At 41.4% G+C, this 24,594-nt stretch overlaps 4 protein-coding genes across 4 annotated transcripts in view; all 4 read left to right on the top strand.

The window, feature by feature from the left end:
* The window catches only part of LOC147136711 (unconventional myosin-X-like), a 46,414-nt gene extending 42,353 nt beyond the window's left edge, over nucleotides 1-4,061 (top strand). The window contains exons 32-34 of the mRNA XM_086050686.1: nucleotides 191-649; nucleotides 1,544-1,735; nucleotides 2,369-4,061. Of these exons, the coding sequence (XP_085906812.1) occupies nucleotides 191-649; nucleotides 1,544-1,735; nucleotides 2,369-2,473 (756 nt within the window). The 3' untranslated portion in view covers nucleotides 2,474-4,061. The remainder of the gene's footprint in view (nucleotides 1-190; nucleotides 650-1,543; nucleotides 1,736-2,368) is intronic.
* Nucleotides 4,062-4,808: 747 nt separating this feature from the next.
* On the top strand, nucleotides 4,809-10,666 carry LOC147136710 (pituitary tumor-transforming gene 1 protein-interacting protein-like). Its single transcript, XM_086052616.1, has 7 exons — nucleotides 4,809-5,025; nucleotides 6,213-6,274; nucleotides 6,388-6,496; nucleotides 7,321-7,438; nucleotides 8,684-8,749; nucleotides 8,833-8,879; nucleotides 10,121-10,666. The coding sequence occupies exons 1-7, from the start codon at nucleotides 4,938-4,940 to the stop codon at nucleotides 10,165-10,167; spliced, it is 537 nt and encodes a 178-aa protein (XP_085908742.1). The 5' UTR covers nucleotides 4,809-4,937; the 3' UTR covers nucleotides 10,168-10,666.
* Nucleotides 10,667-11,476: 810 nt separating this feature from the next.
* LOC147136709 (small ubiquitin-related modifier 3) lies at nucleotides 11,477-14,466 on the top strand. The gene is made up of 4 exons (XM_086052198.1): nucleotides 11,477-11,644; nucleotides 12,123-12,251; nucleotides 12,340-12,411; nucleotides 13,687-14,466. The coding sequence occupies exons 1-4, from the start codon at nucleotides 11,624-11,626 to the stop codon at nucleotides 13,750-13,752; spliced, it is 288 nt and encodes a 95-aa protein (XP_085908324.1). The 5' UTR covers nucleotides 11,477-11,623; the 3' UTR covers nucleotides 13,753-14,466.
* Nucleotides 14,467-17,908: 3,442 nt separating this feature from the next.
* The window catches only part of fmnl2a (formin-like 2a), a 50,760-nt gene continuing 44,074 nt past the window's right edge, over nucleotides 17,909-24,594 (top strand). Inside the window, exons 1-2 of the mRNA XM_086051093.1 lie at nucleotides 17,909-18,333; nucleotides 18,419-18,565. Of these exons, the coding sequence (XP_085907219.1) occupies nucleotides 18,256-18,333; nucleotides 18,419-18,565 (225 nt within the window). The 5' untranslated portion in view covers nucleotides 17,909-18,255. The remainder of the gene's footprint in view (nucleotides 18,334-18,418; nucleotides 18,566-24,594) is intronic.

Here is a 24,594-nt window from a genome sequence, read left to right as displayed (position 1 = left end):
ACCAGACCGTTGAGCGACCGAAGTTGTACGCAAAGCAAGAACGGGAAAGAACCCCCACCCACACTTCCAAGGCTTCAACAGTTAATGTCCTCAGTTCCCAAACGCTTATTGAGTGTTGTCGATTTTGAGGCGCGGGCTTAACTGCTCGAGTGACTTGATTCAGCGCCGAACTGCTTCCCTGTCCCTTCAGGCCCACGAGAGTTTGACCGGAGGACACTTCCCAGCCCGCGAGGAAACCTTGCAGCACCTGGCCGCTCTGCGTTTGCAGTTCCTGCACGGCGACAAAACCCGGGCGGCGTGGAACCTGGAGAGCGTCTACCCCGTGGGCCGCCTGCGCGCCCGCATCTTGCAGTACACCAAGGTGAGCGCGGCCTCCTCGGGGTCCGCTCAGACCTTGGAGCGGCGCAGGACCAGCTTCCTGGACGGGACCCTGCGGCGGGGCTTGAAGACGGGCTCGCTGAAGAAGCAACGCATGGAGGAGGAGCAGATGCTGGAGATGTGGATCAAGGAGGAGATGTCGGCCACCAGGGCCAGCATCGTGGAGAAGTGGTGCCGACTGCAAGGTCTGCTGCAGCACCAAGCCATGCTCAAGTACATGACCATCATCAAGGAGTGGACCGGGTATGGGTCCACGCTCTTTGATGTGGAGGTAATCAGACCGTTTGATGCAAAATATCTTTGTGCGCTGGCAATCTCGATTTTGGGGTTTCATGTAGGGCTCGGCCAATGTGGATTTTTTTGGGGGGTGGACGGCGTTTCCGATATTTGGCGGAGGAAAATGCTGATTCAATGGTCGATTCATTAAAACATATTATAATGAATTAAAAAAATGTATTTTTTTTTATCCTTTAGCAGAAACGTGAATTATTGGCAGAACATTTGACTGTTACTTTGTCCTTTATTTCTGATTTCACGACTTCAGAGAAATCAGCAAATATTGGCCGATTTAAAAAAAAAAAAAAAAAAAAAAATTCGGATTTTTTTTTTTGGGGGGGGTGTTATCATAATATGTTAATGTGTAAAAAAAAATGAAAAGAGCTCTTAATTGGTCGGGCCCTAAGACAAGCTGCCACTCTGCCCATCTTTTTGTCTTGAGTTGCAGGCGAAAATTCAAATAACGAGCGCTAAATGCTGGAAGCGAACTTCACAAACTGCAGATTGCAAACAAATCTTCAAAAAGGGGGGCAAATTCCCACTTGAAGTTTTGAGCATAAAACAAAGAGAATTACACACGTATTTTCCAGACAAACCACATTACCTTTGTCCCACAAACGTCCGCTAGCTTAACGCTAACACGCTATGCAAAGCGTCAAAGCCGGGCTAATGAAACTAGCAGCAACACATTCAGAGAAAATAGAATGCACAGGTACCATAATACTGCAGCTTACTGAGTGACTTAAAGTAGTTGTGAAATTCTTCTTTGTGTAATATACTGCCCGCTGGTGGCTAAGCCGCACACAAAAAGTTGCATTTTTCATACCAATACTCATGTGAATCATTTGCCGCATCTAATGCTTAGGATCTGGTATTTGTGTGCGTGCAGTGCAAAGAGGGAGGCTTCCCGCACGATCTTTGGTTGAGCGTGAGCGCTGAAAATGTGTCGGTGTACAAGCGAGGGGAGCCCAAGCCCCTGGAGACCTTCCCTTACGAGCACATCATATTCTTCGGAGCTCCGCAACCCTGCACGTATAAGATCACCGTCGATGAGCGGGAAATGTTCTTTGAGACGCCACAGGTACTCACTCACTTGTGCGGATTACGAGTACACGCTCGGTGAAACGTTGAGATGCAATTAAGTTTCGATGACTAAAGCCCCACCAAAATTCAATTATGATACAATCAACTGGATATATTTTTAGCTCCGGTTATTTGTGCACTGCCAAAAAGATAATAGATTGAGATGTCATTTATTGCTAATAACATTAATAATAAATACAGCATTTGTGTAGCAATATGCTATAGTGACTGTATTATTATTTTGACTGATAATCCTTAGCCTAATAGCATAAATGCTATTAATACATTTTGAACATCACGGAAAATAACAACAAACAGGAAATCTCAGAAGCAAATCGGTATATTTTCTTGCTTTTGTGACAGTATGACTGAGGCAAGTATGCTATTAGGCCAACGACAGGGGGTGCTGTGGAGCCCCTGCCCCATTGCCCCCCCCCCACCCCCTTTTTGCGCGCCACTGACTTCACACAGTTTTGCATTGGAATTATTGAGCAAATCCCAAACAATTTCTCATGAATTCTCTATCCATATTTTCATAGTATCGGCTCTCAAAAAAGGCACAAAAAAAACAAAAAATAGCAGTGTGAAGTTCTCCGTTGCCTTGTCGTGACCGTGTGGATTTGATTTCCAGGTGGGTGAGATCACAAAGATCATGAAAGCCTACATCAACATGATCGTGAAGAAACGATGCAGTGTTAAGTCAGTGTCCAGCTACGGTAGCAACTGGATCAGATGATCGATGGGTCAAGGATAAAGTACAGTACTCTGCTGCAACATTTTGGAGCAACTACAAGAGGGGAACAAATCAGCGCAAAAACAGAGATGGGGACAAGGACTCTCATCCAGTGGTTTGTGTGTCTATGGAAAAAAAAAAAATGCACCATTTGAAGCTTTGAATGTCGCTCGGAATATTTACACTGGTCCCTTTTTCAATTGTAGTTTAGCTTTTAATAAGCAAGGTCAAGTTGACCAAACCATGTTTTTATAATAGACCATATTTCCTCAAATAGTGACACAGACCGTCATAGAAAATATCAAAATAGAGCCCCACCAATCTCGATTTTTTTTTTTTTGTATTTTTTAGGCTGAAGACGATATTCGGCAGAATAAAATTCCAATAATCGATTAATGACTTCAAATAGCCGTTGCGGCTTTGCACATTCAGATAATTACATTGGGTGGTTGGCGACCTCAGTGTCAGAGACAAAGAGTCAAGGGCAGTGAGTGTCCATTTTTTTGTCTTGTCGGGGCGCTAAACTTCACGGCGTAACCAAGCCCTGCTATGAATAGCAAAAATCCACAATTAATGCCTCCTCACAAAAAGGTTTGTAATTGCATATGGGTGCCACAAGATGGCGCCAAATCAAAACGTTTATATTCACTCACATCCACCCTTCCCCCAATTTGCAGTTGTGCCCACTAATTGAGGAAATACTGTATGCAATTTTGTTTCATTTTTTTTCAAGTGGACATTTCCCCCCCCCCCCTTTAATGAATGTTCTCCCTGAATGGAGATTCCCTCAGGTGCATGTGCGTATGTAACTGGGACAGCTTGCCTTATTGAGAGCTATTTTGGACTAATCACTTGACTTGTTATCGCGCAGCCCGTGGCCTTTAACTTTGTCCCCAAGTATGAAAGAAGCAAGTGCGGCAAAGCGATGATTGAGATAACCACTGCACTTTTGCCAAAACACTATGAGCGGAATTAGCCTAGAACGGTAGCTTCAGAGTGTATGTGCGTGCGTGCGTGTGTGTGTGTGTGTGTACTAAAGAGTTACTGTTTTTACTGTGTGTTTTTTAGGCCACATCGAGGATGGGGTATTTATTTATTTGCAGTACGGATGGACTTGAGAATAATCTTAGCTTCAGTTTTGCCCGTATGATCGAAATGCATTCGGGCACACACGGCATTCACAGGAAATGCGTGCATAAGCTGTTAGTGTGCTCAACTGTGTGCCTTGTAGTTAAGCAATTGTCGGATGTTAAAACTTGCTGACGTGTTGCCCTCCATATACGGCAGTCAGCTCATAGCTTACATGCCATTCCTAATAATAATAAACATGATAATAATCCAAATATATAGATTGAACTTAGTATGCAGCACCATATCCTTCTTCGTCCTCCTTTGTTATATTGTCGTAGATCTGGTCAGCTGCCGGCGGCCTCACCAGACTCTTGATGGACGTTGCCATTGACGACGACTATGTGTCTTCACCTTTGTGATTGTTTTCAAGTAGAAACAAACTAAAAAAAATCAGCGGAAAAAAAGTTTTATATCAAAAAATTTTAAAGATGCTTTAATAAATTATTGTATTTCAAAAAGCTTCAATGTGTGTTTTATTGTTGTCTCCATTTTATTTAGTCAGTTTGTGCATCCCGTACTGATCATGAATTACACCAAATTGTCATTCGTGGATTTTTAGAAATAGATTATGCTTGTTATTCTATACTGGGATACATTTTAGAATACTTATGAGGAATTCACAATGCAGTTAAAAAAAACATGAAAAATCTATACTAGATATATACAATTACTGGGTTTATTATTAATGAGTTAATTATTTTTATATTCATAGTTATTATTGTATTACTGTTATAGTACATACTGCAAATTTCCTTTTAATTTATAAATAATGAGTTTATTGTGGTTATTGCTATAATAATCATAAATGTTATTTTTACAATAGTACTATAGTGATGATAAACATTACTATTTAATATCCTAAAGACGTATTACACGTACTACGATATATAGACTTATACTATAGGTACTTCTAGTCACATTATCAGAAGTAATATAAAAAAAGAAATGCATATTATTACTATTAATGGATGGATATTTAACATACTACTGATACCTCAATACGACTATATACTACTACTACTAATAATAATAATAATCCTTGAAATCATTTTATTAAACTAATAAACTGTAGGTCGAGTTTTGTGTTTAAAGTAAACCAAACTTAACAATACAAAATGATAGAACGTTGTCTTTTACTATCACAAAAAACCGTGGTGAACTAACACTTAACTAACGCTAACTGATGACGTACCACCGAAGACATTTCGCAGCTCATTGATGACGCATATCATGAACCAATGACGTCACCCTCGCCCTCTCCTTGAACAGCGGTGACAGTTGGCTACAGTTAGTTGCTTTATTTTCCGGAGCATTTCATTCCTCTCTCGTCTTCGCGATGTGGGTCTTCTACGGCGTCTTTCTTTTCCTTTTGTCCGGCCTCGTCGCCACCCAGGAGCAAATATCGACGACTTCTCCTCCTGCCGGTAACTTTTTGGACACACTTTCAACCCTTGTTGTTGCTCTTTTTTCTGGGTCACATGACATCAGTTCAATGTGTTTTTGTCTGTTAGCTTGATATGCTAAAAATTCGCCGTTATGAGAACAAGGATTTTGTTTTAAAAGTGATTATATATAAATATATATAATGATCAAACTCGGCTGCTTTCTCTATTGAATGCGATGCTTAAAATAGGTTTTGAACCACTTGTAAAACTATTTTGAGCTTTATACCTTACATTTTACTGTACATGGAGTTTGACAACAGACCTAACAATCCTGTATTTGTTTCACAATTTTTCAACTCTACCCTATTAATCCTCCCGTGACTCCTTACATCATGTGACCATCTTATTTTAAAAAGAAAAAAAAGAGGGGCGAAAACCTAACTCCTACTTTCACTGTTATTTTAAGTCAATTTTGTATCTGTAAAATAAAGGAAAATTTAAAATACATTTTAAATTTCCTTTAGAAAATGTATGTCAATATGACTGACTGAATGAAGTACTGAAATCAGCTAAAATGACCAGACAAAGAAAAAGAAATTGCCTAATTGTCTCCTGCTACCAGGCAAATATACCCTAGGTGCAAAGAAGTGCTTCACAACCTGTCAAAGCATTCTTCAATTAACAAAGGAACATACTCATCAGTGGCAGTGGGCATATCTCAGCAATATATCAAAGCAGTCCCCACACCAGATACAAAGCATAATAGCAGTCACAAAATCTTCAAGCTTCTGCTACAAAACAAAAACAACAAAAGTTAGCAAAAGCCTACTAGAACATCTGAAATGTAATTTGGATAAATCACACGTACGTGCAGCTGTAGTCAAGGTGCAAGGAATTATGAGCAGTTCGAATTAGCAATCAATGTTAGCATAAAACCTCTTAAGTTTTTTCTAGAAAGCATAAAAAGAAAAAGCCTACTTAAACATCTGAAATGTATTCGGGCTAAATCAACTGGAGTCAAGGTGGCTGGAGGGAATTATGGACAGTTGAAAACAGTATCAGCAAAAAACCTTCAGGCTTCTGTTAGAAAGCACAAACATGTCAGGAAAAGCCTACTAGAACATTTGAAACGTATTTGGGGTGAATCAGCTGGAACTGAAGCTGTAGTCAGGGTGAAAGAATTACAAACAGTTTGAAATAGCAGCCAGTTGTGTGTTTGGTGTCAGTTGCAGTGCCGTGTGCCTCCAAGTCCAACAGCAGCTGTGCCGAATGTCTGCAGGATGCCTCTGTAAGTGTACGCTCAGTGTGCTGTACGTCACACATGTCGTGCGCTGTACTTCAATCCGTGTTTTGATTGCAAACGGTGCTGAATATACGTGTGCTCCATTTGTGTTGCTGCAGTGTTTGTGGTGCGCGCCCAGCAAGCAGTGCCTGGACTACCCGGTGAAGAACATCCTGCCTCCGAGAAGCGTGTGTCCCCTGAGTGACGCGAGATGGGGCGTTTGCTGGGGTGAGCCAGGCAACACGCGACCGTGAGGCTTGACACGCGTGTTATTGACGTCAATTTTTAAAAAATTTTCTTTTTTTTTAATTTGTATTGACTGCCAGTTGTTGTTTAATCTTTTTATTTTTTCACATTCTAGATTTTATGAAATGCCTTTGCTTTACATTACATACATTGAATTACATTTTTATTATTTAATATTTTTGTAATATTTAAATCACATTTTTTTGTGTTTTTCTTGATTTTTGACATTATTTTTAATGTTACTATTTTAATTACAGTAAATTTAATTTGGTCTGTTTTACATTTTTATTTTGTAACATTTGATAACATTTTATTTTTGTCATTTTTCATTTCGTTATTTTAAAAATGTTTTTACACATTACGTATTGCATTTGCATCATTTTTCATTTCATTGTTTTGTTACATTTTATTGACATTTCCAAAGAGGACGTCAATCCAAAAGATTTTTACAATATTATGCTTTATGCGCCGCCACACTAGTCTAAACGCGGCATTCTGATAACGGTAATCACGCCTCACCTGTTTTCCGAGTTTCATCATGTGACATTCGCAAGCTAAGATGCTATTGGTCGTTACCTGAGCAACTGTGAAGTCATTTTCAGTCAACAGCAAGTGGCAAAATGGCCGCCCATGAGATAAATAAATGCAATATTCATCAAAATAGCATGTTTTGACTTGTGGGGCCACATAAAGCATATTATTGTAATAGAAAAAAAAATGTTACACGTGAAGATATGATGTACGTCAAATCTGATTTCAACTTTGAAATGTGAAGTGAAATGATTTTCTGCTTGTTTGCGGCGTAGTCAACTTCCAGACGGTGATGATCACGCTGAGTGTGCTGTGTGGCCTTTTGGTGCTGGCCGTCCTGGTGTGCTGCCTGTGCTGCTGTTGCCGGCGGCGGCGGCGTCGTCAACGGGTCAGGTGAGTCATGTGACCGCGGGGGTGGTGGGGGGAACACAATGGCTCGTTATTCGTGGAGGCTGATACGACCCGTCTCCAAAGGCCCCGCTGCAATCCATGCGCTGTTTTTCACACTATCAAACCATGAGTGCTCCGGGAAAAAAGGATGTAAGGGCCACTTTGGCATTGTTCAACTTGGATTTTTTCTGCCTTTTTCTGTTGTCAGGAAAAATACATGTGAATTTAACAACAAGCCACAGATGGTGAACATTTTTTTTTTCCAAAAAGAGGCCGAGTGCTCCTAGTTTGTTTACTGTAAAACTAAAACATAAAAGAAAGAGAATTTCACCTGCTAGCTTAATGCTAGCACATATTGCAAAACACCATAGACAGGCTTACGAGACTAGCATCGGTGTTCAACACTTCAAGCAAGACAAATTAGAACGCAACGTGGTGCAACAAGACATACAGACAGACTGTAAAACAATACACAAAACTGGGGCTGTGTGATTATAGCCGAAATGATAATCACAATGATTTTGATCTGTGTTGTAATCACGATCATTAATCACAATTACTCATCAAGTCAGCAAAAACATTTGTATTTTTACCGCTTTGCTTTTTAACGCAACATGAAACTTCAAAACAAGTGGATTATCATTTTAGAATCATGACGACTAATGAAAAAAAAAAAAAAAAGAATTTACCAATAGCTAATGAATAAATATGCTATTATCTTTTTAACATCACTTGCCTAACTTAATGAAGCCTCAACCATGTGTTGCCCCCTGGTGGTTGACTGACTACTGGACCTGATCAGATTTATTCAATCGTGGCTGCCAAAATCTTGATCACGATTAGAATTTGATCAATTTTGCATCCCTAACTCACTGGCATACATTCTTTATCCTCTGCGAAAAGTGACTCCTATTGCAGCTTGCGGAGTAGTAGTTGTGACACTCTTCTTTGTGTATTATATGTATTATACTGCTCCCTAGTGGCCATGGCACGCACAACAGAAGAACAATGTCAATGGGCACTGAAGTAGGAAATCATGTTTCATAAATTGTTTGTTTCAATTTAGATTTAAAAACATGCCAGCGTAGGGTTTTATGATATATACTTTAAAGTGCTATTTTTCTTATTCTGTAACTTATGTTCATTAAAAAATGGACAGCAGCTCCAAGTGTTTTGGGGGTTGGATTTTGGACACCCTTTGGTTTTAAACACCAAAACACAACCTGCTTTTGCAATCTTATCTTGTAGCGATGACGACGACGATTTAAGGGCGGAGCAACAAGCCCGTTCGAGGAGCGCCCGTCAAAAAGAAAGGTAAATAAATGTCCATTTAACTAAGCACATACACTTCTGCGCGACCTGTTTGTCACTTTTTGTGTTTGTTTCTGTCATCGCAGGAGGATGGAAATGCAGCTGAGGCATGACAAAATACGACAGAAATATGGTCAGGCCTATTTAATTTGGCATATTTGTTCTTTCTTGAGTACACCAGCAATGTTCATGGCTCAGAGGCCAGTGACACCCTTAAATTAAATTAAATGTAATTGTTTTTTTTTTTTTATAAAAAAAAGAAACTATTAAAATATATGAAAATACAAATTAAAAAGAAATAACAGCAAAAACAAATGAAAATGTGAAAAAGTATGTTTTTCATGAAAAACGATCAAATGTATTACTGTTGTTGACAATTTTCACATTAAAAATAATAAAATGTTAAATAACACAACACAACACAAAAGGAAATGTGAGAAAACCTTTTAAAATTTTCAACACTGAAAAAAGAATGCAAAGAAAATGTAATAAAATAACCCTAATGGAAATATAAAAATATCAATGTAATAAAACATTCAAATAAGTATAGTAAGACAAGAACAATATGCCACAAGTATAAACTTGTACATGAAATACCAAAATATAATAAATATATGTATAATATGTTTTAAAATGTATATTCATTTTTTTAAGGAATTACAAAAAGTGTTTTTCAAATAGTTTGGGATGTTTTGTTTTCATTTTAAAATGTTTTTTTCCTGTTTGAAGTTGGAAACATTTATATACATTTGTAGTCTTCATATTTTTATGTTTTTAATTGTCGAAAAATGTATTTATTTTCTACAAAATCTTAATTTTAAAATAATGTGCAATTTTTCTTAGAAAAATGCAAATAAAATGTACTTAAATGGTAACAAAATTGTTTTGAATGTCATATGTAACTGGAAATATAAATCAATTTAATAGTACATAAAGACAATAAAAACAAATATTTTTAGTAAATATTAAAACTATTTACTAACAGTAAAACGTTTTTTTACTTTTTTTTTATTTTATTATAGATTCTTTTTAATAGAGAAATTTGTATTGTCCTTTTAAAATGGGTCAGTTTGACCCACAACATAAAGAAGCATTTCAAGTGCTTATAGACCATACTATAATTTTTGGTCCTTGCTTCAGATTTTTTTTGTTTGTTTTAATGACAAATTTTCCTCACACATTCTCCAAGGGAAATACAACCTCATTTAAAAATGTAGACCGTTAAACATGCCTGTGGTGCCCTCACTTGGTGTAGAATGAGAAGTCAAAAATTTCAGCAAACCCAAACTAAAAATAAACAACCTAAGCTTGTATTCATTCTGTTAGTGTGCTTTTTTTGTGTGTGTGTGTTCTCATGGCGCTTTTCCTTTGCAGGCCTTTCAAAGGATAATCCCTACTCCCGCATGGACGAGAAGAAATGAGTGCCTGGCTTCTTTTTCCATTGAATTACTCCACTGGAGAGTAGCATGTCTTAATTTAAGTGAGGCGTCTATTCAAGCGGAGGCCACAACTTGAGAATGTACGCTCCCATTTAACATGACCATAAGTTGGATGCTTAACTGTGATCTTTTCCTTTCTATTCATGTTTGTAAAAAAAAAAAAAAAAAAAAAAATCACTTTCCGAAGTTGAAATATATATTCTTACTATTTTAATATTTTGGGGGTCTTACTTTTGTTATTTAGAGTATTGCACTATTATCTAATTTAACACACTCCAGCAAGAAATGGCAACTTGTGTTTGAGATGACAGTATTTTCACATTGCTCATGTTTGTATGTCTGCCCAGTCGTTGTAACATGTAATAATACGTTTTGGATAAATGTATGTTACTGTTTTAAGAGTGTGATGTTCCACACGTGAATTTGTTTACACCCCATGTCGTCATTGTGTGAAAATAAAATTGAGGGTTTTTATCACAAATTTTTGTTGCACTGCTCTGAATTTTCAACATTTTCCTGAGCTAGCCACATGTAGTCCAGATGCAAAACGTCACTGTTCGAATACTTTTTGTTCCATCACACCATCATTTTTGACTTGTCCATACAGCCAGACCAAACACCCACACTTTTCCCGGTTACATTTTTTTAAACACCCACATTTTTCCACCCCCAACACTTTTCCAACCTTCAAAAAACCCCACTTTTCAAGATGAAACATTTCAACACCCACAATTTTCCCGGAGACAGATTTGAACACCCACACTTTTCTTGACAACCTACACTTTGCCAACACCAACACTTTTCCCAAAAGCTTGCAACATCCACACATTTCCCAGTGCAAATTTTTAACACTTTTTCAGACGAAAGGCTTTATAACACCCGTGTTTTTCCTTACGCAGACTTTTCCAGACAAAATGTTTCAAGACCCTAACTTCACATTGAAAGGTTTGAACACCCCCACTTTTACCAACAAAATCGCAAACGTTGGTTCCAATACAAATGTTTCCTTGATTAAATCACCAAAGCTTTCTCCAAATACCATAATTTTCTTGACAAGAGTTTCCAACACTCACAATTTTCCAGATGAAAGATTTCAACACTCATACTTTTCTTGGGGAAAGGTTTCAGCACCCACACTTTTCCCAGTTGGTGTAACCGTAATTAATTCTATCCGACTCTCGTGGACGCGCGCCGCCCCCTCACGGCCACGAGCAAATTGCAGCGCGCGCTCCCGCGACCAGAGGCCCGCCCAGTAGATCGGATCACGTGACCCCCCATGATCGAATTACAGTTTAAATTTCGGTGCGCGCGCCTGCCGCACACCAAAAACCGAAGACGACGAAGACGCTCTACAGACTGCGGACGCCTTACCGCGGCTGAATTAACAGTCGGTCTCCTCCTTCGATTCACACCTTCCTACCGCCTCAAACGGGGTACAATGTCGGACGAAAAGCCAAAGGTGAGCACTCCTACCCCTGTTCGTTGGGAAACCGGTGGATGCTAAGCTAACGTTGAGCTAATCGGTTAGCACGGGATGCTAATGCTAAGCTAGCGTCACTTCCACGGCTGGGTTCGGATGGCGCATTTGAGCGGGGAAGGGAGGGAGCGGGCGCTAAAACAAAGGTTGGCACATTTGGACAATTTCTCCAATAAATGACCTAAGTTTGGCACATTTTCTTTTGAATTTACCCCTGCGACCGGGTGACGCTATGTGGTTATTGCGCGTCCTGCTCCCCTCGAGGTGCAGTTACACCAGATCAACGCGGTAACCCTCTCCTTTCGTTTGCGCCATTGTGGCTTTCTGCGCCAGTTCCAACACGGGCTAGCTCGACGTGCTAACCAATGGCTGCAAAGACAGAGTCGCTCGATTCCCATGGCTGTCTTTTGGTTTTAATCTTGAAACTGACAGACTTTTGTCGTTGTCTGCGTGTGTGCAGGAAGGAGTGAAGACGGAGAACGACCACATTAACCTGAAAGTGGCTGGTCAAGATGGCTCGGTGGTACAGTTCAAAATCAAGAGGCACACTCCTCTCAGCAAACTCATGAAGGCATACTGTGAACGGCAGGTACGTGCGACTCTTGCTGCTGTAGTGCTGTCATTCTGGCAAATGTGTGTTGTGCCCGCATCTTTCAATGACTTCTGTCTATACCCAGGGACTGTCGATTCGTCAGATAAGGTTTAGGTTTGATGGGCAGCCGATAAATGAGACGGACACACCTTCGCAGGTTGGTTACTCACTACCGGTGTTCGTAACGCACTAATGCATCCTACCTTGAAGTGAGAGCTACTTGGGTACCCATTTAATGACAAAGCCTACCGGTTTGATGCACACTTCTGAAATGAGAAATGTGTTCAATAATAAATGCTTTATTTCTGGAAATCTCTGCCAGTGTTTACATTTTCAAGTGATCATTTCTACACTATTTTTAGAACATGTACACAGGCTACTCGTGGTGCCCGCATTCACCACACTGGTGACACCAGTTCGATTTGTTAATAAATGTAGCACGTTTTAGGCATGTGGGAGGAAGAGAGTACTATGTGTGTTTTACCCCTCCCGAATGCTTTAAGTCTGTTTAAACTAATTAAAACACACTTTATGGTTCCCCCTTTTTAAACATAATGTACATAGTAGGGCTGGGCCATGTGGCTGAAAAATCTTTCACAATATAGTACAGCAGCAGTGGTGGTAGGAGTAGAAGTATTTTATGTCAGTCAATATTGATTTTTTTCTTTTTTTTTTTAATTAAAAAAACAATACCTGTTTTTTGTGTACATTGTAAAGTAGTGTAATGTGCAGTGTCTCCTCCACCTGTGTATTGTAAATGCTTATTTGCGTTAGATGCTAGCCCGAAGCGGTGTTGATACTCTTACATTAGCCTTCATTCATTGTTCATCCAATGTAAGGCTGGTTAAATAATGCTCAATACTCGCGTCGACCAACCATCTTGGACTACTTTATCTTTTCAGCGGACTCGTTATTGCCATAGTCCATTCAAATTTTACTTACCTGATGTTGACTTGAGTGCGATGCCAAGGGTGGCTAACTCTGGCGCTAGCACATCAGGGACAGGGAACTCCTTTACTTGTAAGATGGAGAGAAAAAAAAATAGACTTGGCTCCTGTAAGAGGAGCACAGTAAAATTTGGGGGTTGACTAAGGATTTTTATGTATTTTAATAAAGGTTATAGTAGGTAGGGCGAAGAAAACTTTTTAACATTCTGCTGTTGTTGCAAAAATGGAGATTGGACGCTTTTGGTACTGGATTTTAAGCGTGAACACAGCTCACTTTGCAGTGGATATTTTTTTTCTTTTGTCACTGTCGGGACTTGGTCATATTGTACTGAGGAGACTGTCACAATATCCATCATCACACTTAATCGTGAATGCCAGAGAACCCTGGCTTCTGTTAGGACCGCAGCAGAAAACGAAAGCAAAACATTGGAGGAGTTAACGCTGAGGTGCAGAGCACTGACTGACGTTGCGTTTGTGTCGTGCAGTTGGAAATGGAGGACGAAGACACCATCGACGTGTTCCAGCAACAGACAGGAGGGGACTATTCTTAGGTGGAGGGACTCCTTTTTGGGGAATGTGTCAACGCCATTGTTTTTCATGTTGTAACTGTTTATTATTGTTACCCCACCCTTTAATTTCCTTTTTTTTTTTGTTGTTGTTTTTTTTAAACAGTTTTTTTTTTTTTTTCCCTTCCCATTTTGCTGACTGGCTTTTCACCACAAGCGGTTTTTACAGTTCTGCGAATTGGTATGAGAAGCGGTTTATTTCAAATGAAGACCATTTGTGTGTCCAACGATAGGGATGCTCCTGTCTCAACATTTGCGAGAACTATATGCCAAAATCATTTTTAAAAAATATTTGTCAGGTTGAATTCAGGATATTCCCAGCCATCCCAAGTATTTTGAAAAACAAATCGCATAATTTCATCACAACCTTATTTGTTGTCTGTTTTTGAGGTAGCTATATTTGCAGTGATTTGTATCCACGTTTGCAGAGAAAGATGCGTATGAATGATGTAGCTCCGTTTGTGATGTCTCGCTTGGAGCAGATTGAGCTGAATGCTAAAAATAGTCAGTCACGTCATGTTACTGGACCAAAAAAAAAAAAAAAAAAACTACAAACGCTAAATAAAGTGTTCTTTTTATAAAGTTTGGTTTTGTGTCAATTGCAAACTGTTCTGTCATTTACACTTTAGTTTTTCCAGATCCAATTAATTTCCTTTTCCTATGGGGTTTGGGGGGAATAAACGTTACCTTTTTATACAACCACTGAGATTACGCGCATGTTTAGTGTTAAATATCAGAAGTCTTTCAAACCTAATTACCTGAGAGATACCATTAAGACTTGTCTGCTTCTCAAACAAAAACGGACACTGTAGCCATGTTGAAGTTGGAGACTACTGTGCAATACGTATTACCTCCACTAGAGGGCAGTGTTTTCTAACTCTTGACAAGCCGTTCCATCAGAGCCAGTCTTGAGTATCTTTAGCGGCCTAACGGTATAATTGTCAGTCATTGACACTGTAAAGCCAGTCTGAGTATCTTTAGCGGCCTAACGGTATAATTGTCAGTCATTTATTGACACTGTAAAGACAAAACAATGTTCTCATGAAATTTTCTATGTAAATTCCTCCTCATCCGGGTCATGGTTTTTCGAATCAAGACAACCAACCGCGTGTTAGGTGATTTTAGTTATTTGTTCTCCTTGCCCCGCCCCCCAAAAAACAAAAAAAATAACTTGGCCTGTTATGCTATCGTGCTCATCGTGGCGATGCTTCAACCAGAAGGTGGCCCCAGAGCTTAGTGTGGTCAGGTCACAACAGAGAGACTGGAAGAGATAGAGAACGGCATAGAAGAGGACATCCTTGAAAGTCACTCATCGATCAAACATCTTTAAAAAAATAGCAAGTTGTGCAAAAGAGCTCCTTAAACAATTAAGGACGCCATTCAGAAAGTGTAGCAAAACTGAAATTATGTTGACCTAAAAGGTTACAATACCTTTTGTTCATCCTGAAATGTTACCCCAAAGCCCAGTATGCCAACTTTTTTGTGATTGATAAGAAAGATAAGACAACCATTGTTCGTCCCCCAATGGCGAAATTTGTCAAGTAAAAAAGTAATAGACTTGCCCTAAGCCTTTTAACACAAAGGATTCACATTTCCCTCGTTATGGTCGTGTTTTATTTCGAACAAAAAGACACTTGTGGCCGCTTTCACAGCTCGTTCACTGTACCTTATGTCATGTGACGTTGTGCTGACGGCGCACAATTTGTGCATTATCCAGTGTAACAGATGGCTCATTGAAAACATGTTCAAGCATTTCAAATGTTTCAAAAGGGCCATCCAGTTCAATATTTCCCATTCATTCAAACGCACTGAATTGCTAATGGGAGACAATGTTAAAAATATTCATGAAACAAGCAGCCCACACATTTAATCGGCTGTGAATGGATGACGGCTTTTGCGTATCAACTTTCTGTATGCGTCTTCATTTGTCTCTTACTCTCAGATTATATCAGCGGTTGTTTAATGTGGCAAAAGAAGAAGTGTGGATAATCAGCTTCAACCGGGATGGACGCAACAGGAGTGAGGGGATAGGGTGCTGGTCTGCTCCCCACTGCGAGTCCAGCAAATCACGTTAACATGCAGCACGTAGTGATCGTATGAGGTCAATCGCATCCAGCGAACCTCACACGTGACGTGACGCACTCCAGCTGCCTGAATGGAAGCTGTGTGTGTGTGTGTGCGTGTGTGTGTTGTCGTGCATGTGCGGACAACCACTCTCTCCACTCGTCTCCGCAGCTCCCAATGCTGATGTCACCACCGCTGTCGTCCCCACCCTATGCGCAGATGTATCGATGATTGCGTGAACCCTGATTGCTCTGCAGTGCCTCTGAAAGCTAAAAACGCTCCTTTGAAAGCTAAAGCGCTCATTTGAAAGCTTTACTGATCAGGAGCTCTAGGCGTCTATGGATGGAAACCCATTCTGGGTGTACCCCGCCTACTGCCCGAAGACAGCTGGGCTAGACTCCAGCAACCCCGCGAACCTCGTGAGGATTTGAATAATGGATGGATGTTTAAAAACCGAGGTCACACATTCTTACGTTGGAGTTTTTACTCAATTTTTAACCACAATTGAAAATTAGGGCCCTCCCTGCAAGCCATAACCTCCTTTGACTCCCTGACTCCTTCCAAACCAAAGGTCACACTATTCTGACAGAGGGAAATGATAAAAAGATGAGGCCATATTTTAAGTGAAATACTAGCAATTTATTAAAGATTTAATATTATTTCAGAGGCTAATGTTGGGTTTACATCATGCAAGTTTTTTCATATTATTTACATTTCGTTGACCTGCAATGATTTTAGATCTACAACAGAGGCCACTATTGGGTGACCAACACAGTGTCAATACAGTTTCAACACAGTTTGTGTAATGTGTCAATACACTTCTTGAGGTATCGTCAACCCATCCTTCAAGAGGGGCCCCTTCCTTTGAGACCCGCAAGGGATGACCTTGCGTCAGGGGCAGGCCATGTGGTGCGGTGGGTTCAAACTTTGCCTAGCAACATGTAGGCGTGTGAACTATGACGTAACCCCGGGAAAGGAAACTACTGCGCAGTGAGGTTTTGAATTAAAAAAATAAAATAAAACACGACAATTTTAAACTCTCCAGTGCCTATTAGGAGGCATAATTCCCTAAATCTGTGCTTGTCTGATTTCCCCTTTTTGGTCTGGGGCAATTGTGATTCAGCCCAGTAGGCGTGGCTAGAAAAATGCTATCTTTTCATTGACCTGTGTAACACAAACTTTGTGGTACAACTTTGCATAGCAAAATTCTATGAGTTTTGAAGTTTTGAAAAAAAAGTTATATACAGTAGAATGCATCAAAAAATAAACTATAAATAAAATTAGAACTCTGCTGTTTATCTGCGACTTTTCAGTTCCTCTTCAGAGACACAGTAGACGTAGCCCACTGGGCGTGGCTTTAAAAAGGCTGTCTTTTAATTAGCATGTGGGGCACAAACGTTATGGTCCTCGAACTTCACGTTCACGAGAAACAAGGCTATATACATTTTTTATAACCAACTCTATTTGATTGGGTAATTGATTTCACTCACGGGCTTACTAATCTAATTTGATTTCCTTAATATATGCTCGTATTAGTTCCTCTTCCCGTTCAGGGGCACGGGCGAGTCAACCAAGTGGGCGCGGCTGTATTTTTATTGACATTTGGGGTACATCCGTAGCAGTCCACGAACTTTGCCCAGCAATAAATTGCCGGTCTCACTTATAGTTATGACTTTACCTGAAAGAAAAACTGCACCTCATAAAGTGACCACTTTGATTCGTTTACAGTAACGTAGGCTACGTGTGCACGTTTGTCTTTGAAAGATAAAGCCAAACGTTAAACAGACACTTTCAACGTAAAGGAAGAGTATTTCTGTCGTCTAAAAAAAAAAAAACGCCTTGGAGCGGGGGTGGGGGTTGTTTTCGGGGACTCAAAGTACCACAATGCAACAGCAAAATGTCATCTCCTTAGCTACAGCTTTAGTGGAGTTACGCCCCGGAGGAAAAGAAGACGGAGAAGGAGGCTAGGCCGGGTTGAAAGGAGTCATTGTGGTGGTGCGGGATGAGCGTGTGTGTGTAAGTTTGTGTGTAAGTACCCCCCCCCCCCCCACGTCTCTCTCTCTCTCTCTCTCTCTCTACCCCCCCCCACGTCTCTCTCTCTCTCTCTCTCTCTCTCTCGCTCTCTCTCTCCTCCTCCTCCTTGACTATCTTCTCAGCAGAGGAGGGATTAGTTAATGAGCACACACACATACACACACACACACACTCACACACATCACCTCCTCGTCGGGACTATTCCGCGACGTGGAAAGTAAGTGCAAAGCGTGAATCATGCCCCTCGTCATACTCGCCGACTGGAAGCGCGATCGAAATTGGGCGAAATTCGGATAACAGCGAGAGAAGTTTCCAGGTCTGTCTTTACGACTACCACCACCAGCACCACCGCCGCCACCCGCCTCTCCTCCGCATTGTGCTGCCGGGATAATGCCTCCTTACCCGGGGCTCGCCGCGCTCCGCTGCCCCCCCTCTACACTCTTCACATGTGCTCGATATGTTGAAGAAGTGAGCACGGGCAAGGAATAGAACCTTTTTTTTTTTTTTTTTAAAACAAAAAACAAAACGCGTGTGGATACTTTTTCATTTGTAGGTTGAACTAAACAACTGGTCGCTCCAAATCAACATGGGGAACGCAGGGAGCATGGACCAGCACACGGATCTCAGGGGCCACAACATGCCCCTAAAATTACCCATGCCGGATCCGGGGGAGCTGGAGGAAAGATTCGCTATCGTTTTGGTGAGTAAAAAAAAATAAGTTTTCAAATGTACGCTTGCTCTTTGTCAGTCCTCGGACGGGACAGCTGTGTGAGTATGGGTTGGACGCTTGGTAGTTCCACACGCCTGGTATCTTTTGTTGTTACCGCAACTTGGTCCTGGTCATGTTGCTGGCGTTTACTGGCTTTTCCAAACGTTTTCAGCCACAAAACATAAGGAAATGTAGCACTGTAACATCACTGTACTTTGAACAAAAAGTCATAGTAAAGTACACAAAAAGTTTAATATTTTGGGGCCCAACCCTAATTTTGGAAAGCCCTGCTCCGGGATCATTTATTTCATAAGATGGAAAAACGTCAGGGCTCCGATAACCCTTTGACTAAGGCAGTGAATTGTAAATTTTTTTCCCCCGAAATACCACTTAAAAAATACTTAGATCTCCAAGTATTGCAATAAAAAGTTAAATACAACTGAATTGTATTTAGGGATTCTTTAACATACCGCACTTTTGAGAATCACCAAACTATGACACTAACAGACTAACTTTCATAACAAAGCACCACTTAAAAATGGCAACTTATGAAGGAAAATTGCAATTTAGAAAGGCTTTGAGGCTGTCTTTTCCAACTTTATGAGGTCAGTGGTTGGACCATCTGTCACCTTGTAATAAACACTGCAGAACATGCTGAGTATTGATCTTTCTGTAAGGACGGTCTTGTGTTATGTATACCAAATAAGACAGACAAGTTAACACTCTTAAGCAGACTGAGACATAGCTAAAAAGCTGCCCCTGCCTTTTGAGGCACTCTTGCTTTGTACTTTTTAGCTAGTGCTAAAAGTGATTTGGCTGATGCAACCTTGCTCAGTTTTGTTTGACCAGTTTTAACAGCAGATTATTTCTCCCCTAGCACATTTTCCAGTAGCTGACATTGTGTTGTACTTTTTTCAAGGTGGTACGGTAGTGAATTTAGTAGGTAGTACGATAACAAACTGGACTAACTGTTGGATAGCAAATGGAAGCTACTAGACTAACTGTTAGCGTTATTTGGTAACTACAGGACATTGTGGTCGCAAACACTTTTATTTTCAGCATTTTAACCGGTGAGTGACATGGGAGACGTATTATACTTTAAAAAAAAAAAAAAGAAGTTTAACATTTACAATTGTCCGCCTAACCGTTTTCTTTGGGGGGGTTACACTTAACACAGACCACAACATAGGATAAACACACACCACAACATAGGATAATCACTCGGCATAATCTTTTAGAGACATTAGAGAATCAGGCCTCTGATGACTTGATTTGAAAAAGGAAAAAAATACTCAAATTAGGTCCGACTATCAATACGTTTGTGCCCCGCTTTAGACAACAAAGTAGTGTGCAAGCAAAGATGTTATATTTTTATCTTTAGTTAGCAGGACAAGACCAAAATGAATAAACAAGAGTTTATTATCATTTTTTTCTTGAGGGGGGGGGGGGTGGTAAGTGGTAGGCCATGTGACTTGGAAGAACCCACTAAATTGTGCAGACTGTTGTTAACCGAGTAAGACACAGCACTTATTTCATTTCTCAGTCAATAAAGCCTGCATTTTTCCACTGTGGCATTCAGTGCTGTTAAACAAGACTTTTGCAGGTAATATTTCCTGCTGTACGTTATACTCGAGGAGATTAATTGTTAGCCAATAAAAAGACCCCAGAAGACGAAAAGTGCAGTCGAGCAGCTGGGGTGAAATTTGAGCGGCGGTTCAGAAATATGGGTCAAACGTGATTGTCGCCCGCTCATTGTGAGCTCGTAAACATTTAGCGGCTCAGCGAGTAAAAGGAACTTGGCTCGAGACAGCGACTTCTTACGAATGGTGCCATCAAAAAAAAAAAAAAAAAAAAAAAAAAAAAAGGGAGAAGAGGTCAAAATGTTGCCGCTCCATTCATGCGTGTTTTCAAGTTACCTGACACGACCGATTACATCCACAAACATAACTATAGCGGGTACGTCGGGGTTTGCGAAATAGTTGTTTTGGGCTTTTTTTCTGGAAACGTCAAAACAAGAAAAAGAAAAATATCTTTGTGCTCTGCAACGGATATCAAAACGATTCTTGTGACCTTTGTGTTTTCAAACTTTCACAAACAGTAGATACCATCAAAACAAGCCACAATTGTTGTCACCCGAAGACATCATCATGAACCTTTTTCCACAATTGTTTGGCCTCACCGTTCTAATACTTTTGGAAGTAATGTGGCTCGCCACACGTAAAAGCGGCGCTGTAAAACGCACAGGCGCACAAAAGCAACAACCCTTGCAACCGCGGCACTTAAACGCGCTCACGGCCGCCGTTTGAGCGACAAGCCATCGCACACGGCAGAACGATAATGGGGTTGGCTTTCAAAAACGTCACGCGGATGTCCAAAATGACGCGAGGGCGACACACTCCCGCCTTCCTCCCCGGCGCCCGTGTGATGCCGCCGCTCTTGATGGCACGGAAGCCCTCCAGCGCCGAGCGGAATCTTAAGCACCCTAATCGCCAGGGTTTAAAGCCTTACTTACTGTCATTGAAACTGGACTCGTGCGTGCCTTGCCTTGATTGCCTTTTTTTTTGCTGACAATGCCTGCTTTATCACCATGAATTGAAATCGTAAATGGCTGCTGATTAACCGCCCTTGTCACCCACTCATCGATCACGGCCGCAATGGCAAACTTTGCACCCGAGACCTTGTGATGATTAGTCATAGCTAGATGAAATCAACTCCAGGTTCAATTACTCAGCTTCTCTTTTATCCTCGAGTCTATCGGAATACCATTGTTTTTGTTTTATCCGAAGAAGATGGTCTCGCCTGATTTGAGAGCATTCTCAGACTTAATCAAACAGGAACCCCCAAACCCAAACATGCTCAAGTGTCTAATCAGTCATTAGTCAGTATTAAGCAAATCACCTGTGCTTACTGTGTGAATTTTCCGACCATTTTCTTCCTTTGGTTGTTTTTTTTTTTTTTTATTTTTTTTTTTTCTCCCATGGCTTTGTTGAGTGGAAGGAGGCTTGTTTACCTGCCCAGTAGGTTTGATAAACGGCTAATCCCTGTGTCACGGAAGGGAAGCGCTGGGATTTAAGCGGGGGCGGGATCACGTTCAAGAACTGGCCTTTGCAAAGATTGCTCCTGCTTATCAAGGATTTAGCCTTTTTTGAAAATGAGTCAACGCCGGGCGCTCAGATTGAACACACCTGCGCTATTTACTGCGACTGTGCAGCCTGCTGCTTTTGGAGAATAGAACAGAAAAAAAAAAAAAAATGTAAGAGTCCAACACGACAGCCGGTGTGTGTACCGGGGCTTCAGGCCGGCATGGCCGCTTTAGAGCGCCGCGTCGTTGCGGCCGACGAAGCGATGGAATGTTCTAGTCGCCTCGGGCTTTAAGCCGATATATTTTCGCGGCTCAAGTTTGTAGTTGCGTGTCAGGCATAAAGGTGCTAGGTGAAGTAGCATCTATTTTTCCAGTTTTCTTAAGTGGTATTTGATTGACAGTTAATAGTTGAGCGGGGCATGGATACGCCCACAGAGAATGGCTTTATTTTTCATGATTTTGAAGCCTCATTTATTTTGAAACGATTCGCACTTAACAGGGTTGTTGATTGCCCTCTTGTCTGTGTAATGTCAAATTTTGAAGACATCCTTTTCACTCCACAAGGCGCTTCAACGTTCACATGTGACTCGTTCCATTAATGGTCTCAAATTGTAGGATAGGTCAACGAAAAGTTCTTCACTTCAGCGTCAAATAAGTCGCGCTTTCTTTTGGAATGACCGAACTCCCCTTTGAATCCATCTCACAAATTCCCACAGTCAAGCGTTGATGATCTCTGCCATGATAAGGCAGGCGTGTTCACAATCACGTGTCCTCGGTCACGCCGTGGGCTGTAATCTCAACCCAAATAGTCGTTGTTTGAAGAACACGGAGCGTAAATGCCGTCTAAGTGGTGCAAATCAAGGGTTACTAGTTGGCTAGTGGCTCTTGACGGGCAAAATTTTCCCAAGATTGTCTCGCTGTCTGAGGCACGAGAGCCTCTCGATGTCGATTTTTGCCTCCTTGTCGATCAAGTCCACCTTTTTAGCCAGAATCCGATGATCGTAAACAAAAGCTTCAAAGTGGCGGTTGCGTCCCTTGAGTGCGCTGCGGCTGCTGCGGATGGAGCGTGTGAAACGACGCCAGGCAATCTTGGGACCGGTGGGAGTGGCTCACAACCACATTGGAATACGAGCGGCAAATGAACTCTCAGACACTTCCCGTCCCGTCGGCGAGTCCCGACTAATTTACCGGACAGACGGACCGCTCCGTCTCATAGACGGACGGAATGACCAGCTCTGGTTTTTGGTGCTGCGTTTATCGCTAATGCTCATCAGATGAATCACTTGAGGGGTTCCTCACTCAATCTCACGGTGACATCTGTCCCCCCCTTTTTTTTTTATTATTTATACACACTCATCAATAATTTTCAATACAGGACATTCATTTTGTAATTGGTATTGTAAAGTGAACAACGGTAAAGCGCTCATCGCCGTTTGCCGCACATTTGCTCGCTGCTTTGGTTTTGGTGGTTGACTCATCGTGAGGACCAGAAGTATTTGGACAATTACAGAGTGTGGACAGACATTCCGCCTTAATTGGAGAGGATTCACAAAAATGTGACACATCCCTATGGTCCCACGGACACCAAATTCCTCCCTGTCCTTCTATGTGGGTCTTGTTGCCTTCAGTTTTGTCTTAGCCGTTGAAGAACCTTTGGTTTGCTTTCAACCATCATAGAGTTGCTTTTGCAGTATTTTAAGGTCATCTTCACCCTAAAGTTGAGAACAATTTGAATATAATCAGAAAGATTATATCATGGCTGTAAGGAGGATCTCTCACTGGCTGCCTTTGGAGATCGGACTTGGCCAATGCCGGCTGGCCGGCGTGTTGGCCTAAACGTCCGGACCATCTGCGCATGCGTGAGAGGTAATACTTCTCCGTACCATCGGCGGGAAGCACTTATTATATTTACCAAACAATTACTGTTAAACTCAAGTATAAAATAAATCCTACCTGGTATGACCAGTTTTCTCCAATTCTTGCCGTAGTTTGGCTGTCATCATTCAATCTACGTAGCCTTAAACCGTGATGGTCTGTTTTGAATCCGTGGTCGTGTGTAGTGAAACCAAAAAGGGGGATATGTAAAAAAAAAAAAAGAAAAGTTGTAAAGGCTTCCACTTTGGTTACTTCCTGTTCTTGTCCCACGCTCTGATTTGTTAGCTAACAACCAATCGGTGATCAATTGTCCGGTCCAATTTCTGACTTCTGTCGTTGGATTGGTGTGTAGAGGCCCTTGGTTGTCTTCCGAGACTTTTTGCGATGATCGAAGTCATTGACTTCATGTTTGAAGCTTTTTGGCGTTGTGGCCATTGTTGTACCGCTTTTATAATGCCCGGTACCCAGGAAGTGACTCGGCACCCTCGCTTGTTTTTCCATGTTGACTCTTCTTCATTAAAAAGCAGCACAATGGCTATTGTCTAATCGGCATAGGGTGAACAGCGGCCCAAACCCGCGCGGCAATGCGAGCGAACACTGGCGTCCTTTATTTTGCCCGGAATCCCGACACGGGAGCCTGGCATCGGGGCCCAAAACTGGCAGCCTACGAGAGGCCGCCCGGCTTACGTGTGTTTGGACTCACAGGAAAGCCGGCCAGCAATTAGCCGTGAAATGAAATGCTCGGGGAGCGACACGGTCAGGCTGCCAGTGCCGGGGATCTCTCTTGAGGGGTGGGGGGGGGGATATGCGAGGTGATAATGTGCCACTCACATCCCCAGAGCGGACACCGAAGGCATCTTGTCTTGTCTGACTGGCAAGCGGCTCAGCAGATTATGTAAGAGCAGGTCTCTTTGGCTGTGTGCTGGGCCTCTCTCTGCATTGTTGTTCTCAGGTCAGTTAGAGGCTGTTCGCATCTCGCTCCGCTGCTTGGGTGGCAGACTACTGAGCAAGATTTGGTACTGAGATGAGATTAAGATGTGAATGCCAACTTTTGAGCAAGGAA

The sequence above is a fragment of the Filicampus tigris genome, chromosome 14 (assembly GCF_054856515.1).
Source record: "Filicampus tigris isolate MCC_2025a chromosome 14, RoL_Ftig_1.0, whole genome shotgun sequence".
NCBI lineage: Eukaryota > Metazoa > Chordata > Actinopteri > Syngnathiformes > Syngnathidae > Filicampus > Filicampus tigris.
This window is presented reverse-complemented; position numbering and strand designations above follow the sequence as displayed.

Bases quoted from the DNA above. Each gene is read 5' to 3' on its own strand.
- LOC147136710 (XM_086052616.1), top strand. From the start codon at position 4,938: ATGTGGGTCTTCTACGGCGTCTTTCTTTTCCTTTTGTCCGGCCTCGTC. The intron at 5,026-6,212 runs GTAACTTTTTGG...GTTTGGTGTCAG, and splicing joins GACGACTTCTCCTCCTGCCG to TTGCAGTGCCGTGTGCCTCC. The intron at 8,880-10,120 runs GTCAGGCCTATT...TTTCCTTTGCAG, and splicing joins CAAAATACGACAGAAATATG to GCCTTTCAAAGGATAATCCC.
- LOC147136709 (XM_086052198.1), top strand. From the start codon at position 11,624: ATGTCGGACGAAAAGCCAAAG. The intron at 11,645-12,122 runs GTGAGCACTCCT...GCGTGTGTGCAG, and splicing joins TGTCGGACGAAAAGCCAAAG to GAAGGAGTGAAGACGGAGAA. The intron at 12,412-13,686 runs GTTGGTTACTCA...TGTGTCGTGCAG, and splicing joins AGACGGACACACCTTCGCAG to TTGGAAATGGAGGACGAAGA.